Genomic DNA, 18,940 nt, shown 5'->3' on the forward strand with positions numbered 1-18,940 from the left:
ATAGCCCAGTATTGTTCCTCCTAAAATATTGTAGCTGTCTTGAGATAATATATGCTGACAGCTGTATGACAAGAACAAATTAATCCATAGATCTGGTGTTTTTTTTCAAGGTCTTTTAAAAGTAGCATAGATGCCCTGGTTCATGCAAAAAAGGGTTATTACTTGTTCCCTAAATTATTTATTTCCCAAGCTTACCTCACAACATAATTTACACATACGATGCATTGTGGTTGAGAGTTCTTAGTGTTATATATGACAGTTGCTTGAGTTTCAACCCAGACATATCCACCTCTTTTGGCAAGCATCCGGTACTGTCCTGTGGTGACTTGTCCTTTAGTAAACACTAGGAGTAAAATGGAAAAAATGTCATGCAGAGAAAATAACTTTGAATTGTTAATCAAATGAATGGATGCTAAATGTTGATTGCTGTTTCAGAAAAAGAAACGTTTATATTAATGGAATCAGTTGTAATTGTTTAAATTGGAAGTGAGAGGAAAAGATCCAGCACAGCTGAAAATGCACCCAATTTCATTTTTCTAACCCTGCAAATAAACTCCTGTCCTGCCAATCTTCACTTTAAATAAAATGTAAGCTAGGAATGAGGGACAACAGTGACTATAAAATTCCTTGAATGACTTATATGTTGAAAGCATCCGAAAGAGTAGAGAATGAATAATCTTCATTTCACAGAGAATGTTCAAGAAAGAAGTACTGCTATCATTTCTATAAATCCCTGCTATGCTTCCTGATAACCAAAGATGCTTCAAAGAGCTGTGCTAGTGTATTTGAATCTCACTGACATCATGTCATTTTAGGCAATCCTGACCGCTGATTTGGGAGGAAGTACTAGATAAATACAAAGATGATATTATGAGTATGGGGGCCCATTACGTAGTTCAAAGACACTAACTCAGTGACAGTCGAGCAGTCCCAATCACATTGGGAAGTCACGTTTAGGTACAGATTCAAGAGACAAGTGAGAAATTCCAAAGTTTTACTTACCATGGGATCTTCAAATAACATTCGAGTAAAACTGAGAAACATCTAAGTCCAGAGGACTTATAACCACTAGTGCATGCTGTTGATCACCCTCACTTCACTGAACAATTATTTTCTGAGTGGCTTCTATGTGCAAACCACTGTTCCGAATACTTAAGGTATGAATTATGAGAACATTTAAAACACCAGGGAAGTTTTAGATAACAAATGATTTTGCTTTAACTGGTATTGCTTATAACAAATACAAAACAGATTTATTGGTCAAGGTCCCTTAAGAAGAGTTTTGTTAAGATATTTAATACAGAAAGACTTATTAATATTAACCAAAAATTAGAGATGTATGACCAAAAATTAAAGAGACAGCAAGACTTAAATAAAACACCCATGAGTACCTCCACTGTACTTACTATCATGATGAGTTTTGGTCAGATGATCAGAGTCCAAAGCATGATAATATTCATAAATTGAGCGGCCCAAAAGTTCTTCTGGCTCATACCCCATCAATTCGGTAATTCTGTTAAGTGAAAAATGTAAGGAAAAAGAGAAACTAAATGAGAATGAAAAATATTGCTTCTCTAGATAAACAAATATACATTAATCTTAGGAACAAGTAAATTTTCTGGGGGAGGAGAAGAAAAGCACATCTGCCCTGGCCAGTTAGCTCAGTTGGTTGGAGCATTACCCAGTAACCAGAAGGTTGTGGGTTCAATTCCCAGTCAGGGCACAGATCTAGGTTGTGGGTTCGATCCCTGGTCTGGGTGTTCACGATCCCCAGTCCAGGTATGTATGGGAGGCAACCAACTGGTGTTTCCCACACTGAAGTTTCTCTCTATCCCTTCCTATCTCTAAAAGAGCAATAAGAAAAAGTCCTTGGGTGAGGATAGAAATAAAGAACATTTTTCTTTGCTGAATTTACATCTCACCTTTACTAACTCTGTAGTTAATAAATACAGCACTATCCATTTCTTTAAGTCCTCTGGATTCATCCTATTATTCGACCCTTTAATCCCCTTCACTCAAACTTACTGCCTGTTTTTATCACATTTTACTGTACATACTTTTGGTAACAAGACAGGGTACCAATAAGTTACTACAATATACTGTAAAATTAAATGATGTTATAAAGGTAGTCACTGACATTTAATTAAAAACATAGTTAGTTTAAATCCTTAGCATTATTTTACCATAAAATGAAATGCTTTTGTGTGTATAAAAACCAGGTTCTTTATATGACAGGTCCCCTAGGCAAGGGCTTCACTTTGTGAGGTCAATATCAACTACAAAATTTCAATATCATTAACCAAAGAGTATCCACACTAAATGGGAATAAAGGAATACCTATTATGCTGGTTTTGGAAGATGCTCTCGTACTTCATTAATACATAAAACTATAAAAATTCATTTCAGATGAAACAATGATATCAAATTGAAAGTGGACTCAAATGTAATCTAATCCAGTTACCCTTTCTGATTCTCTGGCAGTTGCTTTAGGACAGACTAAACCTTACTATTCTCTATAACCACAGACTGAAATGGAGCCCCTTTCGTGGGAAAGAGAAAGCTGTTTTTTAGCACTTCACAGAAGAGAAATGTTCTCTTTTTTCTGGAAGCAAAACATGAGTTAAGCTTTGATTTTTCAGACTTTGGATTGCAAAGAACCTCCTGAGGCGCATGCAAAAGTCATGCCCCGCCCGCTCCCTCAAATCAAAGCCCAATTAATTATTTCAGAAAGCACACAGAGGAGATATCCTTCTCTTAAGAAACGTAAAAACAATATGGTTGTGTTGTCACACTTAGGGCAAGATCTGCCAGTTTATTTCAAAATAAATACATACACAGAAAGCCAATTTGTTAGAAACAAATAACACCAAGCCAAAATCAAGATTCTTTTCAAAGGGACCTCCCTAAATACATCTACACTAGGTGGCAGTATTTCAAAGACAACTTATTTTTAAAAACCAGCTTTCTTTAAATTATACTTTAAAAGTAATTTTAATTGGTCATATGTAGGTTATATATTTAAATAATATTATCATTAAATTAATTTTTCATTATTTAAAACTATATACCTATGCATGCCTGGCACTGTTCTAGATGTGAAATGTAAAGAAAAACGTGTGGCTAATGTTCAATACACTTACCATACTACTTATTAAATAATATGGTAAGCACAGTGATAAGAACCTGCTGCAGGAATCAGAGGCAACACCGCTACCCATAAGAAAGAATGCTGATGGGGACAGGGGGTTAGGGGGTGGAGGGATTGAGCAAAAAGGAAAAAGGACTCATGGACATAGACAACAGTGTGGTGATTGCTGGGGGGAGGGGGATATAAGGAGACTAAAAGGTACTGTAGAAATAAACAATAAAGATAAAAATTGGCACCAAAAAAAAAAGAAAAAGAAAAAAGAAGTCTATTTGTCTGATATAGTTTTTTAAAAAAGGAATATTGGGATAAAGGACAGTTCCTATAGGAGATTTATGAGTTGAATATAGAAGAAAACCAAAGACAGAGCAAAACCATTTCAGGAAGAAGATACACCAAAATCAGACAGAGTTGAGAAAATGCTTGATGTTGCACAGGCAACAAATCCCTCTGATGTGGTCAGTGGGGGCAAGCAGAAAGAGATGACATTGGAAAAGTAGGCAGGAGGATCAGATTAATGAGGGCCTTGTGTATCATATTAAGAATTTGTGATTTAGCCCTGGCTGGTGTAGCTCAGTGGATTGAGCACAGGCCTGGGAACCAGAGGATCGAGGTTCGATTCCCAGTCAGGGCACATGCCGGGGTTGCAGGCCAGTCCCTGCAGGCCAACTCCCAGCAGGGGACGCACAAAAGGCAACCATACATTGATGTTTCTCTCCCTCTCTCCTTCCCCTCTAAAGATAAATAAATAAATAAAATCTTAAAAAAAAAGAATTTGTGATTTAATCAGTTGTCAATCAGTACTTCTCAAACTGAGTTGAGGTAAATCTACCACTAAGGGATGCAAGATGTCAAAAACATAAATAGCACATACTTTCCTAAAAGGTCAATTTTATTCATACTGGAAGAATAAAGGTAAAAAGTTAATTTAACTTTAGAGAATTTACACCTTATATTCTGTACCAAAAAAGAAAGAAGTGATCCAGAAAATTTGATCAAAAAGTATTTTAAGTGGACTAGGAAACCTGTGATCTAAAGCAACTCTGCAGACTTCCAGTCAAGACGGCCACACAGGCACACATGGGTCGCTTCTTCGTACAACCACATCAAAATTACAAATAAAATAAAGAATTACTCCCTCTCAGAAGGATCAGAAATCCAGTTCAATGGAAGTCTGATAACTATGGAATTACAGAAACTACACCCATCCACTGGTAGGAGGGCCTAGAGTTGGAACAGGCATGTCCCACACCCATGTGTGGTAGATAAAAATTCAGGAGGGGTATCTTGAAAGCGAGAAGTACCAGGCCCTTCAGCCCAGAGTTCCAGTGCCAGGGAAATAAGTCTGCAAAACTTCTGGCTGCAAAACTCAGCTGCGGTTGAGTTGGTGGAAGTAAATACTAGAGCCTCAAGCAGTTCCTGTTAAAGAACAAACACATGGACTCACCTACTCAGATTTACTCTCTCTGAGCTCCAACATTAGGGCAGCAGCTTGAAAGGCGTAAGTGGCATACAGGGAGAAACTGAAATGCCTGGTATCAAGGTGACCAGAGGCCATAATCCCTTTTCTAAACCCTCCTTCCCAAGAGCCAGTAGGCTGGCGCCATATCTGAGACTCCATCAACTTGGCTAACACTGTCTGACCCACCTTGGAGATCCCCAGAGGCTATGCCACACCCAATTTACTAGCCCACTCAAGGTGCTTTTCAATACCAATGGCTGGTCTCAGCTCTTACTGCATATTTACTAAGTCCTCTTAAGCAAGAGCTGGCTTCAGTGAGTCCCAGGCCCAGCCCTGGGCAGCAGCCAGCCTCGTTCCATAATCTGGCTTTGCCTGGGAGTCTCCAAGCCCAGCACAAGTAGCCATCTCAGATTGCCTTATAGCTCAGGAAGGGTGGCTCCCAGCAAAACACTGGTGGGGGCTGACCTTGGCCTGCACCACCAGGGAAACCCCAGGGCCAGCACACCCAATGGACAGCTAACTACGGACCATGTCGAGCACCACCACCCTGCTCCTGCACAGCTGATCCTCCATGAACAGCAGAGGGTGGTGGTCGGTGGTCACAAGCTAATTCTTGTAGCTGACTGGCCTGGTAAGTCCCTCCCAATGATCTGCCAACAGCAATGAAGGCTCAACTACAAGAGGAGGAAGTGCTCAGCCTACATGAAAGGCACACCTCAAGTACCCAGCTTGGGAGATGGGGAAGGCTGTGTCACTGGACCCTACAGGACACTAACTACATCATGCCACACTACCAAGACACAATGTCAAAGCAGCTCTACTTAGTACTTAGAAATAAACATAGAGAGGCTGCCAAAACAAGGAGACAAATAAACATGGCCCAAATGAAAGAACAGATCAAAACTCTAGAAAAAGAACTAAACAAAATGGAGATAAGCAAAATCTATCGGATGCAGAATTCAAAACACTGGTTATAAGGATGCTCCAAGAAACTCAGTAAGGACCTCAGCAGCATAAAAAAAGACCTAGTCGGAAACAAAGGATACACTAATTGAAATAAAGAACCATTTACAGGGAAACCAGGGAAACAACAGTAGAGAAGATGAATACAAGAATCATATCAAAGATATGGAACATAGGGAAGCAAAAAACCAATCAGATAATAAGAAAAAAGACACCCCCCCCCAAATTAAGTTAGTATATGCATCCTTTGGGGAAACTTCAAGAGGTCCAACATTCACATTATAGGGATGCCAGAGGAAAAGAGAAGGAGCAAGAAATTGGAAATCTATTTGAAAAAATAATGAAAGAAAACTTCCCTAATTTGGTGAAGGACACAGACATGCAAGTCCAGGAAGCACAGAGTCCCAAACAAGATGGACACAAAGAGGCCCACACCAAGACACACTATAATTAAAATTTCAAAGGTTAAAAGATAAAGAAAGAATCTGAAAAGCAGCAAGAGAAAAGAAGTTAGTTACCTATGGCAGAATTCCCGTAAGGCTGTCCACTTATTTCTCAAAAGAAACTTTGTAAGACTACGAGGGATTTGGAAAAAAATATTCAAAGTCATGAAAAGCAGGGACCTAAGTCCAAGACTGCTCTACCCAGCAAAGCTATCATTTAGAATGAAAGGGCAGATAAAGAGCTTCCTAGACAAGAAAAATCTAAAGGAGTTCATCATCACCAAACCATTATTGTATGAAATGTTAAAGAGACTTATTTAAGGAAAAGATCAAAACTATGAATAAAATGGCAATAAATAAGTATCTAACAATAATTAAATCTAAAAAACAAACCAAGCAAACAAGAACAGAGACAGATTCATGGATATGGAGAATGTTTTGACAGTTGCCAGATGGGAGGGGGTGTGGAAGAATCAGTGAGAGGTGCGGGGATTAAGAAGTACAAACAGGCAGTTACAGAACAGCCAGGGGGATGTAAAGTACAGGATAGGAAATGGAGTAGCCACAGAGCTTATATGCATGACCCATGGACCTGAGCAATGGTGGGGGTATTGCCTGAGGGGGACAAAGAAAAAACAGGACAACTGTAATAACATAATAAAATATAATTTGAAAAAAGAAAAAAATTAATGAAAAAATAAAGCTACCATGCAATGTATCATTCATTTTACATGTCTTGAGGCGAGGGACTATTAATCTTCATTTCTACTTTGGCATGTTATACTTCGACACACACAGTAAGTGTTCAAATAAATGTGTAGAATGATTGAAATAAGTCCTAAAACTCAAAACCTTACTTTGCTGATCTCTAAACTGGTTGTCTTTACTCCTCCGTCATAATCGTTTTGCCAATCTCCTTTCTCTCTCTAGCTCCATCACTTTCCTTTTTCCCTATACTTTGGTACTAAGTTGTAAAAATAAAAAATAATTCCTCAAAAAAGGATGGACATTTCTGTTCTATTATACATTCACATGAACAGGGCAGTAAATGCCATAACATACTTCTTAGCTTTCTATCTTCATTTTTCTTAAAGTTGACACCAGAGGTGAAACATTCACTACACAGCAACCACTCAACAAACTCTTTTAATTTTGGAACAGGCTTTTGAAATAGGATCCTTATTTTAGGCAAGGAATATGAAATTTGGAACAGTTAAGTTCTAAGACCAAGGCCACACTGTCAATACCATAGCTGCAAGCCAGGGCTGAATCCAGGATTGTACTGTTCCAAAGCACTCTATAAATTTCCTTGTCCAATGGGGTGGGGCATTCTTATCTATATTATGACAAAGTGCTTAAAAGCATTTTTCTCATATATCTTTGAGATAACCCCTACAAAGTAGGTGTTTACTAAATATAAAAAAACTGATATTCAAAAAGAAGAACTAATGAGTCCAAGATCATTTCAAAATAAGGCAGGAAAGTCAGGATTTAGTAGTCTGGCCACAGAATTTATGCCTTTAGCCACTATGTTATATAGCCTTACAATAAAAAAAAAAAGGGACAAGGTGGCAAATAATTACAACAGTCGAATAAATGCTATGGCAGAAATATATAGAAAGAGTTTAATTTTAGGGAACATGGAAAAGTCCACAAAGAACAACTACTGTAGGAGGCCCTCGGAAGGTTAAGTACAAGTTAGGAGTTGGAGAAAACATCACCACAGAATGGGAGAGTACGCGCAAGGTACTAAGACAACAAAATAGCACACGGAGCTCTCTGGCTTTAGGAGACACATCAAAAGGGGTCCCCCCATCCTACTGATTAGTCTGGAGAAGTAGGTAAGGGCCAGATTGTAAATACACTTATTTGCCATGCTAAGAAGTTTAGATCATATTGTAGTCTATTTTTCTTTTGGCTTTTAAAAATGCGTGTCTTCTTTTGATAAGTAAAACTCTCCTGCCCTCCTCTAAAAATTTTTAAAGGTTTTAAAATTTTTATTATTTATGTTTTTAGAGAGAGAGGGGCAGGAAGAAAGAGAGGGAGAGAAACATGGATGTGTGAGAAATACATCGATGGGTTGCCTCTTATACAGCCCCAACTGGGAACCTGGCCTGCAACCCAGGCCATGTGCCCTGACTGGGAATCAAACTGGTGACCTCTGGGTTCACGGGCTGGTGCTCAATGCACTGAGGCACACCAGCCAGGGCTAAAAATTCTATAAACATAAGTTTTTGTGTGTGAAGATGAAGAACACTGAGGCATTTTCAACAGAGAATGATCTGATTTTCACATTAGAAAGTCCACCTTTTAAAACCTGGTTGAGAGAGTAAACAGGCACAAGTCTGTTGGTAGAGAGACAGCTAAGAGATTACATCAACAGCTCAAGCCAAAGGTAATGAGGTGAAAAATTCAATGTCAGGAGAACAAAGGTGAAAAGGAGGGAATGGATCAAGAGATACAAGTAGATAGTAAATTTATAAAATGTAAAGCTCAACTAAGTGTAGATAATGAGGGTAAAGAAAAAGTTAAGGATGACTTCCAAATTTTTGCTGGAATCATCTGTCTATAGTGGTATGTTTAACCACGGTAGACATTATAGGAGGAAAACCAGTTTTTGAAGTTTTTGTTTGGGGCAGCAGTGGTACAGTTCAGTTACAGAAATATTTTGTTTACAATATACATGAGTATCTATCTATCCAGGAAAAAAATAATCAAATCAGCAATTACATAGAAATAGTTAGGAATATAAACTAGGAAATGGCAATAGAAACCAATAGATGATAAAGCTGTTCAGGGGAAACACATAGATAAGAAGATGACCAAGGACTTTCATTTTATTCTATAACCAAAGTAATTGACCTTCCTCAAATTACGTATTGTATCTTTGAAATACACTTATTTTCTGTTTAGAGTCCCTAAAGGAAAAAGACCTCATCTTAATAATCTCTGAAAAGCACCTGGTGGGGCAAGTATTCATGGCACATACTGAATGTCCAATATGGCTGAACTGATCATCAAAGTTAATATATTACAGAGTTCTAAGATGTATCACGGTATTGTATTCAGCTTAGTGGAAGTAGTCTTTATATATAGTAAATAGCTTTTTAAAAGTTGTGGATTAATTTAAAGTTTCAAGTTATATTTTATCTCATTTACCTTTCATCACAATAAGAAAATTTCATATCCAGACTGTGACGACTGAGGAAAGTCTTGCTATCTAATGGAATTTCAATATTTGATGGATGAGGAATGGGTTCACAAATGAGCACCAAGCAGGTCATAGGAGGTTTCTTATACCCACATTGAGACTGGTTACCATTGGTATCATACACATGAATATGTCCTGTGCAATGAAGCACCTGTGTATAAAGAAAAGCAGTTTTAAAAAATGTATATACACAATGCTAGAAAAAATATTCAGAGATAAGTAGTTGAGTCTGATACGGAAAGTGAACTTTGAGAAAATACACTGCCCTTAGTAGATTAACTATATTTCTGGAAATCAACAAATATTTTCCCTACAAAACTACCCTTGACCTACCCCTCAGGTACCATAAAATTATTTCTTTTAAAGAAAAAGAAGGAAATCTTACCCTTTGTAACAGCATGGATAGACACAGAGAGTTCTATGCTAAGTGAAACAAGCCAGTCAGAAAGAGACAAGGACCATATCATTTATTTCATTCATACATGGAATCTAATGAACAAAATAAACTAACAAAATAGAAGCAGACTCTATAGATAGAGAACAGAGTGACAGCTGTCAGAGAGGAGGGAGAGTTGCAGGGCTGGGTGAAAAAGGTGAAGGGATTAAGCAAAAATAGTGACCAAAAAAAAACCGAACCTCAGACACATACAACAGTATGGTGGCTGTGGGGTACAAGGGGAATAAATGGTGATGAAATGAAATTTGACTTGGAGTGGTGAACACACAATACAATATACAGGTGACATATTATAGAATTGTACAGCTGAAATCTATATAATTTTATTAACCAATGCCACCCCAATAAATGCAAAAAAAAAGAAAAACATTAAAAAATCTTCATATAAACCTGGGCTGAAATTTTCTTTCATCTGGTTATCATAGCTGTTTGATGGTTATTTCTTACTGTAATAACTTTTAAAACTGAGCAAAAAAAAAAATACAACAATGAATAGAAAATTAAGTTCTATCAAGATTCAAACACTGGATGGCTGGCAAAGCCAACAGACTGTTAGCTCAGTAAGCCAGTTGTCATAATTCACATAATTTAAGTCCATGTCTTAAACTGGCAAATTAATTATACTGTTTGGATGTTAAACCTGCACATGCCAAAGGACAACTCTAAGTTTTCCTTTACAGTTCTAAAGCTACCTTAATACTAGCAATGTCAATTCGAGATGCATGAAATTATCTATGCATGCATCAGCACTCACAGATCATTTTTCCTTACCTTCCATGTTGCAGACTTGATGTTCATAGTTCTCCCCCGGCTAGTTAGGGTACACTTCATTCTGAGAAAAAAGCTTCGCTGTGTATTTTGCTCTTTTCCTTTTTTTACAAGGCCTAAGGAAAGCATGAAATAAAGTTTAAAAATATAACTAAATATGCAAATTTATTACAGTAAGAGTAGCACAGTCCTCAGCAACTGGGAGCTGTTCAATTCAACATCCCAGCACAAACAAAGGGAAACACACTCACTCTGCCCACTCCAACACATCCAGTAACCTAACCCTTCGGTCAATAACAGGTTCTCAACAGCAGTGATTGTCTCAGTTGATAGGAAGAGAATCCAGTTGGGTAACAGTTAATCACTGCACATTCAAGCCAGTAAAGTTGGACAAATTGCAAAGAAATATAAATATGGTATAAATTTGTCCTATACATGTCCTATCAGTGTATAATCACACACCCAAAGAAGGAACTTTAGCGAACTCTTCCAAACCTTTACTAAATATGTTAGTTCAATTTATAATAATCACTCCATTTATTTATAGAACTTTTAAAATATAAATTTTATTTTTAATAGTAAATAAGCAATTTTTATATCTGATTTTTCCCTTAAATCTCCCTATAAAGGCAGGTAAGAAATTATTTCTATTATTAAGTGAAAAGAAGTAAACTTTCTTTTTCAAAGAAAAGTTAGAATCAAATCAATTCAGGTCTATTTACTCATAATTCCAAACCTAATATAACTGAAGAAATGAGATTACAACACTTAGGTGACTAAGCAAATAGCAACCTGATTTCTTAGTTTCATTGATCAGTCTCATTCAGTATTCACTATTCGGGACCTAGACTAGATGTTGCAGGCAATACAAAGATGAGTAAGACACACTGCCTGTCCTGAAGAAGTCAAACATTTAGCAAATGCAGGCAAGCCAATTAACAATTCAATGCAGAGTCGGTGCCCAAGACTTACAAGAACACTTTAACCAAGTACAGAGAGAGCTTAGAAAATAACCTCTAATAATGGAGAAATCAAGAAGTTGTTCTTAGAGAAAGACATTAGAATTTCACTAAGTAGAGATGGTTAGAAGGGTATGCTAGGCAGAAGGAAGAGAAGGAAAAGCACATAGGTGGAAAAATAGCACATTTGGGGAACAGTAGTAGATAGTTCACTTTGGCCACAATATAAAGTACACACAGAAGAGTAATAATGAGACAAAGTTATAAGAGAAAGTTAGAGCCATAACTCAGCCTTAAATATACAACACGGAGCTTCTAAAAGATTCTGAAGTGAGAAACACAATCAGGAACTTAAAGAACATCAATCTGGCAGCAGCATATAAGATGTGTTAGAATTAGAATACATCATGGTAATGAATGAGGGCCTGACCAGTAGAAGTAAAAAGGATGACAAAACATAAATGAAGAAGTAGAACCTATTAACTTAAAAACTGATGAAAATAAGGTAGGAGAAAATTTTTACGATCGTAGATTTTTAAGGATAGTATTCAGAAAGAAAGGTGTCAAGTAAAAAATGATTCAAGGTAAATTTAAGTATAGGCCTAGTTAGCTGGAAATGCTGGCTGGACTCATGGAAGGAGCTAGAGTTCAAACTTACAATAATGGAACTAGGCAAGTTAGGGCAGTCTTGGTGCTGATACAAGTTACTCGGGTTTACAAAAATAAGGACTGAATTTGCCCTCTTGAGAAGCGTCTGACACTGGATTGCAAAAAGATGCAACAGTATCACACTGGTCTTGGTGATAGTATAAGGGTGTGTGTTTGGGGGATGGGGAAGTGGTACTGGTGGGAATGGCAGCAGTGATCCACATGTAAACTGGGCTATTTTCAGTACTTCATAATCTAAGCTTGAATTGGACCAATCTTTGAAAATACAAAGCTACTGAACTGGGACATAAACATAAATTCTAATACTAAGGTAGTGGAGAAGTACTAGTATTTTCCTAATGGTAAAAACGTTTTGAATAAATAAATATTCAGCCTCCTAAAAATAAATCATCTTTTTTAACATTATTGAAAGAATAATAGGACTATGTTGTGTAAATACACCTGTGGCTCCTAGTGTATCATTAAAATGTAATGTACTGTATGTAGCAGCCTTTGTAAGTGAAGATCTGCATTTTTATTTCTCCAAAAAATAATGTATTAATTGCATTAGAAATGACTTCAAAAAAAGTTCATGAGCTTAAAAATTTGGTTAAAAACATACATTTAAATTATATTAAGCAGACTATATCCAACTTAGATGATTTAGAATAATTCATTAACATCATTACCAAATCGAGACTCCCTAGTATCTATCCACTTATAGTCTAGCATAAAGGAAGCACTGAGCAGCCAATACAAACCCTCAAGTCTAACCACCTGAACTCATATTAAATTCATTGACAACCTACTTAGGTCCTTGCTCAGAATGCATTTACTCCTCCTTTATACAGTATGCATTTGCTTTCCAAGTTCACAGTAAACACACACTAGGAAATTTAAAAACAGCAGAGGGCTCCTGCTAACAAGGTGAAAAATGGCAGTAAAATGTAGTGCGAGTTGGTGAACATGAAAAGAACTCTCAAAGTGCTAACAAGTGTGGACTTTAGAGCCAGTCCACCCAAGTTTAACCCATGCTCTGCCACCTACTAACCCAGTCATCTTTGGCAAGCCACTCAGTAACTCTGTGCCTTGGTTTCCTCAGGAAAACAGAAATAACAACAGTAACTTCACAGGGTTGTGAGGAATAAAGGAGTTAAAACACATAAATGCAGAGAACAGTGTCCGGGCACAGCATACTCTCTCAATAGAGGTTAACTATTATTGTAAATGAGATGAGATGAAAAAGAAACCATAAAAAACTATTCAAAAGTACTCTAAATTTGAGGTTAATACAGAAGTAAACAAATGTATACTTACATTAGAGAGCTACAAAGAGCAACTACAGAGCATAATGACAAATTTTCACTGTAAATTTTAGTCATGAATGATTCAATGAAAATTTACAAATTATGATCAGGACACTCTGTCTAAGAGGGCACAGATACAAAAAGACTTTCTTTACACGTCATAGAATAAGTAGGAGGCAGTGACAGAGGGTGCTCTGGGAGTACAGCAGTCCCCCCCTTATCTGTGGTTCTGTTTTCTGAAGTTTCAATCACATGGTCAACATCAGGTTCAGAAATAAAAAATGGAAAATTCCAGAAATAAACAATTCATGCTCTAAATTGCAAGAAAAGAGACCCTTCCCCAAAATCTTGGAACATTTGATTATTTTTAACAATATCTTCCATAGAGTTAGAGGTCTTCTTTTGTTGCTATTAATGTGGGGGTATCCATAATGTAATACTTTGCAATATAACTCTCAGGTTATTGTAAACATCATGAAAGGTCAAATAAGCAATTATTATGTTCTTTAAAATCTGGTGAACCTTCTCTTTTTTTTCCCCTTGGGCCTTTAGAAAGCTTAAATCCAAACATGCACCTCAATTTCAGTAAGTCTAAAATCCTGTTGTCTGCCTTGGCTAGTGTGGCTCAGTGCATTGAGTGCCAGCCTGCAAACCAAAAGGTCACCGTTTAGATTCCTAGTCACAGCACATGCCTGGGTTGCAGGCCAGGTCCCCAGTTCAGGGGAGGTGAAGAGGCAACAAGTTTCTCTCCCTCTCTTTCTCCTGCCCTCCCCACCAAAATAATAAAATCTTTAAAAGAATAAAAATAAATTTAAAAATTCTATTGTCTGCTTTTTGTATTATGACTTCTCCTTGACTTAAAGTTGTACTTCATTTATAACTTCTTTGGTTCTTGTTTTTATTTATTCTTCCATTTCATCTACTACCCCCCACACACATAGCACGTATGCATTATGTGGGCTTTAAATTTTTTTTACATATTTCAATTAAATTCCTAAAAAAACAGAATAATAGACTTAACAAAGAACAGAGTAACATTTTATTAAACACAAAATGATGTTTTGCCTTAAATTACTACAATAACAGACTTTAAAAACTGGTAACAGAATCTGATCAGGTAACACCACCTGCCACATTAAATTAAACAATAGACTTTTCTTCTCACCATTTCTGTGTGTAAGCATTTCCCTCATTTCCTCATGGTCACACGGATGAGTAAAATCAAACACACTGTGTCCAGTTAGTTCAAACTGCAAACATATTTTCAAAAATTAGATCTGTATCATAAAATTATCAAAATATAAATAAGGACTTTGAATATATGGGTATTTACCTGAGTTAATCCCATATATTTGTTCACATTATCAGAAATGTAAATCATATCACCATCATCTGTGAGAACCATAACAAAACCATCCAGGGCTTTCAAATAAAAGCAATTCATTTGTGCCTTCATTTCATCTTCAATATCCAAATCACCTAAAAATAAGGCAAAAAAGAGAAAAAATTCATTTAAAAGTTATACATAATATTTAGATGTTTTAATAGTTTTCCCCACTTTATTTAATATTCATAACCTATATTTTTTCCATCACTCTTTTTTTTTAAGCAGAAAGCGCAGACACAGTCCCCCACTACCACAAATTATGCAGTCAAGTTTCCCACATTTGGGGAAACTGCAGGGGTCAGCACATCCGGAGTGCAATGGATAAGCCTCGCCCTGGGAAAACCACCTTCATGATCATCGTATCTCTCTTGCCAAGTAAGTATACTTTTAAACACATAACAGTGAAGGCCAGAGGACAAGAAAACTCAAATTAGATTTGCCAGCTGCTTTTAATAATTATGTAAAGTAATACTGAAAGGCAAACAATTAAAAAGAGAAAGAAGGGCCATGTTATTAGAAGACAGGTAGACAGGTAGATAGGTAGGTGGGGCAGGAAATAAAGAGAAGCAAAAGACCAGAAGCTTTAAAAGCAGGTAATAAAAAAGCTGTAGTATTAAGGAAGATAGACCATCCTCTAAATATAATTTCTAAATTACTTTTAATTTCTAATTTTAGGCCTATTATATCCTTGTAAAACAACTCACCAGCATCGAGAAGTTTCCTCACACGCAAATAGCTGATGGTAAGCCTCATAACAGAAGCCTTATCAAGATGCGAACTCACGTTATGGGGAAGTGGCAACTGATGAGCGAGCTCATAAAAAACTTCAGACTCTTTACTTCGCCGAGATCTGGCTGCATCTCTAGACTTTTCTTTTCGACGTTCAGAACTTATCCTATTTAACAAAAAAGAAAGGGGTGGGGAAAACAGATGGAAAATTTATGTTAGTTTGCCTTTGCTTGACCATATTTTACTTTCTGCTTACCACAGAAAGATCAGAAGATGCTATATAATTATAGATTTGTCTACTACATGAAAGTATTTTTAATGGAGCGCTTATACAAATTTTTGGATTCTTGAGACTCAAGCAAGTCTCATAAAAAGTCCAAGATGAAGCTTTAAACCTGTCTGAAGCAGGTGTTTCCTCCCTGGCATGTCAAATTTAAAGAGATGTTTTTGTTTAGCCCAAATCTGAAACATGGCCTATATATGAAGGCTGCACCTTCGTTGCCATTCAAAAAGTCTCAACATAGAGAAATCATAACTAAATGTAGAGAAACAGAAGTTGTGCACAGTAACTTGAACACAGGTGTTTTTTAAAAAATTGTTGACACTGTTACAGATGTCCCCATCCCCTCCACTTTGCCCATTTGCAACCAATTCCCAACCCCCTTTCACTCTGGTCATCACCACAGTGTTGTCTGTGTTTATGGATTATGCATATATGATCTTTGGCCAATCCTAAGCACATGGAACAGTAATAGCTACGAACTGATTTTTGACTCAAGTTTCTTTTGACTCCAGTACTCTCCTACCTTTCACTTTAGTGTATGGGCAATACTAACTGTAAGGTATAGGAATTTATAGTAGCAGATATAATAAGCTACTGCTTTCAGGTTGCTTACTGCCTTAACAGCCCCTCATCTACACTAGCACAATAGGTGATAAATGCAGAGTGATGGGAGAAAAAGAAACATAGCACAATACTAAGAATTTAAAGGAATGGGTTAACAAAGATTAATAAAGGTGTCAATACAGTGATGTATCTTTGGAGAAGTATTCCAAGAACAAAGTCAGTCAAAAAGATTTTCTTAAGTCAGACCAAGCAGAATTGACATTCTCTGCTTAACTGCATAGCAACATCTACTCCTCTTGACCCAAATGAAGGTAAACAAAACTAAACTGGACTCTGTCCTTACCTTCTTTTTTAATAGACACCTATTAAAACCTACTATGTGCCGAACACTGCCCTGTACTAGGTGCCTAGTTCTCTCTTAACCCACCGAAATTTTTTGGACTATAAGATGCATCCCCCCCCTGAAATTTGGGAGGAAAGAGGGGGTGCACCTTATAGTTGGAATGTAGGTTACCTGGCTCTCTGAAGGGGGGCAGCGGTGGTGGAGCAGGGTCACAGGTTATTAAATATTTTACCACATTTTTTGCTTCAGCCCCCGCCCCCATTTTCCTCCTCTAAAACCTAGGCGCGTCTTATGGTTTGGTGCACCTTATAGTCCTAAAAATATGGTATATATAGGTTAAATATCATCCCTATTTTATACATGGGGAAACTGGGATGCAGTTGGTTAAAAAGAGCCATTAATTAGCAGACAAGATTTTGAACCCAGGTGTTTTTGTTTTCCTCCAAAGTCTTTGCTCCTCTGCAATGTTTTATCTTCTTATGGAGAAGGCTGCTTCTACCACAATTAATCCTGTTAAGTCAATTATTTATTAAATGTTGAAGATAGCCATTACCATTCATTGAGGACTTAGCAATATACTAAGGACTTTGACAACATCATTTCACTTAATCCTCCTTTCTGTTCTATGAATGAACATACATAGTTGTCTTCACCTCAAATCTCTCCCCCCTCCAAATGATCTGCAGAGCTGCAAGGTTCAATCGTAGAAGCAACATTCTCAAGAAACAGGCAGGGCTCTCAGCACATGCTCCAGTTATACTGCGACATTAGCAATAATATAGTTTTTACCACTTACTCAATTTCATGTGCTTATCTAACCCTTATACTTTAATAAGGAATATCAACATTTCATGTTAGAACTAAACTTCAATACAAAAATTTCAACTCAAGCATCTAGATTGAGTATCCTCAGATTTAAGGTAAGCTACTAAAAACTACTACTACTTGGAACTACTCATCTATGTGAACCAGGGTTTTCTCAATACTGTACAGTTTATATAAAAACATGAAAATAAATTAGATATGGAGCTTATCATGAAAATACAACAATAATCTGGAACTTCGTTTTTTATGTGCATTAGAACTGCCTCATTGTTCTCACTGACTTTAAGGAAATGTTTTAAATTTGAATTTACAAATAAAAACGTGTAATATTAAAGGAATTAAAAATCTATTTTATACATATACTAGAGTTCCTGCGGGTGGGGTTTGGGGGACAGGTCAAGTGTGTCCCCCATTGGCCCTAGCATTTGCCATACTGTTTCCCTCGCTTTTTCCCCTCTTGAACTGGCAAGTGAGAGGCAGTGATGGCAGTGGGAAACAGTCCTATCTGGTTCAGGTAAAACCAACAAAAAGAGTGCTGATCAATGATCTCATGATGAACTCGAATATTATTAGTTCAAATGCCACAATCAGTCGAGGACCAGAAATTTTATCAGCACCTTTCAGACTTACTATCCCTCTTTCTCTTAATTACTCAACCAAATCTAAGCTACTAACAAATGAAACATTTTATGAAACATTTAAATCCTTTTATTACCTGTATCTGATCAAGCTAACCATGGTGATGGATTATCTCCATACCTTTAAAAATACTTGTATTGTCCAGAACTTTGAAGATTACGATTGTCCAAGATGTGGCAATTAAATTTATAAAACAAATCCATTAGACAAATGGATAAAACATTTAAAGGATAGTATATTCAAACCAGTGAAGTCTGTAAGAATAAGAATTTGAGCATGTGCCAGGATTTTGGGAGAGAAAAAAGCCTCAATAAAACAACTAATATAATATACACTTCAGGAGTTAACAAACCTAAATTAGATGAAGAAGGCGATGAAAATCAGTAGGTCCTCTACTACATAATCAATCTGGACATAAAGCAATTAGGAGGCCCGTAATAAAAATTTAATGAAGAAACTGATCTGATGTTCTTCATATGTGACACGGGAACTCTTAAATCATTTCTGGCTTAAAGATTCCGAAGTTCTTATGAGTGTCAGCATCTGCACTGCCCAGCTTCTTGTGTACTCACAGGAAGGCTCTCTTTATCAGGTCATACCCCACAGAATTACAGTGTTGACCAAGAATTATTTGTTAGACCATGTGATGAATGAAGAGATGAATCCTGTACTATTTGTTTACTTACTACTTAAGATTGTACATTAAAAGGTTTGTAGACTGGCAGACTTTCAGCATGAAAATATGCTCACTGTATTCCTCAAAATCATCAATTATCTAGGTTTTTATTTTACTGAGTACAGATCAAG

At 36.8% G+C, this 18,940-nt stretch overlaps 1 protein-coding gene, 1 long non-coding RNA gene and 1 other non-coding gene across 4 annotated transcripts in view; 1 reads left to right on the plus strand and 2 right to left on the minus strand.

The window, feature by feature from the left end:
* Positions 1–15,558, plus strand: part of LOC118976967 (uncharacterized) — a 28,040-nt gene extending 12,482 nt beyond the window's left edge. The window contains exons 2-3 of one of the 2 annotated variants that reach the window (XR_005064393.1): positions 14,976–15,125; positions 15,426–15,558. This is a non-coding gene — a long non-coding RNA (uncharacterized LOC118976967). The remainder of the gene's footprint in view (positions 1–14,975; positions 15,126–15,425) is intronic. The other variant, XR_005064394.1, reaches the window with a different exon arrangement.
* The window catches only part of HIF1A (hypoxia inducible factor 1 subunit alpha), a 46,305-nt gene that overhangs the window by 8,928 nt on the left and 18,437 nt on the right, over positions 1–18,940 (minus strand). Inside the window, exons 2-8 of the mRNA XM_037031774.1 lie at positions 15,455–15,645; positions 14,697–14,842; positions 14,529–14,613; positions 10,453–10,565; positions 9,173–9,375; positions 1,407–1,513; positions 196–343 (exon numbers count right to left, since the gene is read on the minus strand). Of these exons, the coding sequence (XP_036887669.1) occupies positions 196–343; positions 1,407–1,513; positions 9,173–9,375; positions 10,453–10,565; positions 14,529–14,613; positions 14,697–14,842; positions 15,455–15,645 (993 nt within the window). The remainder of the gene's footprint in view (positions 1–195; positions 344–1,406; positions 1,514–9,172; positions 9,376–10,452; positions 10,566–14,528; positions 14,614–14,696; positions 14,843–15,454; positions 15,646–18,940) is intronic.
* Positions 14,970–15,133, minus strand: LOC118977015 (U1 spliceosomal RNA). Its single transcript, XR_005064423.1, has one exon. It is a non-coding gene; the product is annotated as a U1 spliceosomal RNA (small nuclear RNA).

The sequence above is a fragment of the Sturnira hondurensis genome, unplaced genomic scaffold (assembly GCF_014824575.4).
Source record: "Sturnira hondurensis isolate 20B ecotype Veracruz unplaced genomic scaffold, ASM1482457v3 Scaffold0021143, whole genome shotgun sequence".
NCBI lineage: Eukaryota > Metazoa > Chordata > Mammalia > Chiroptera > Phyllostomidae > Sturnira > Sturnira hondurensis.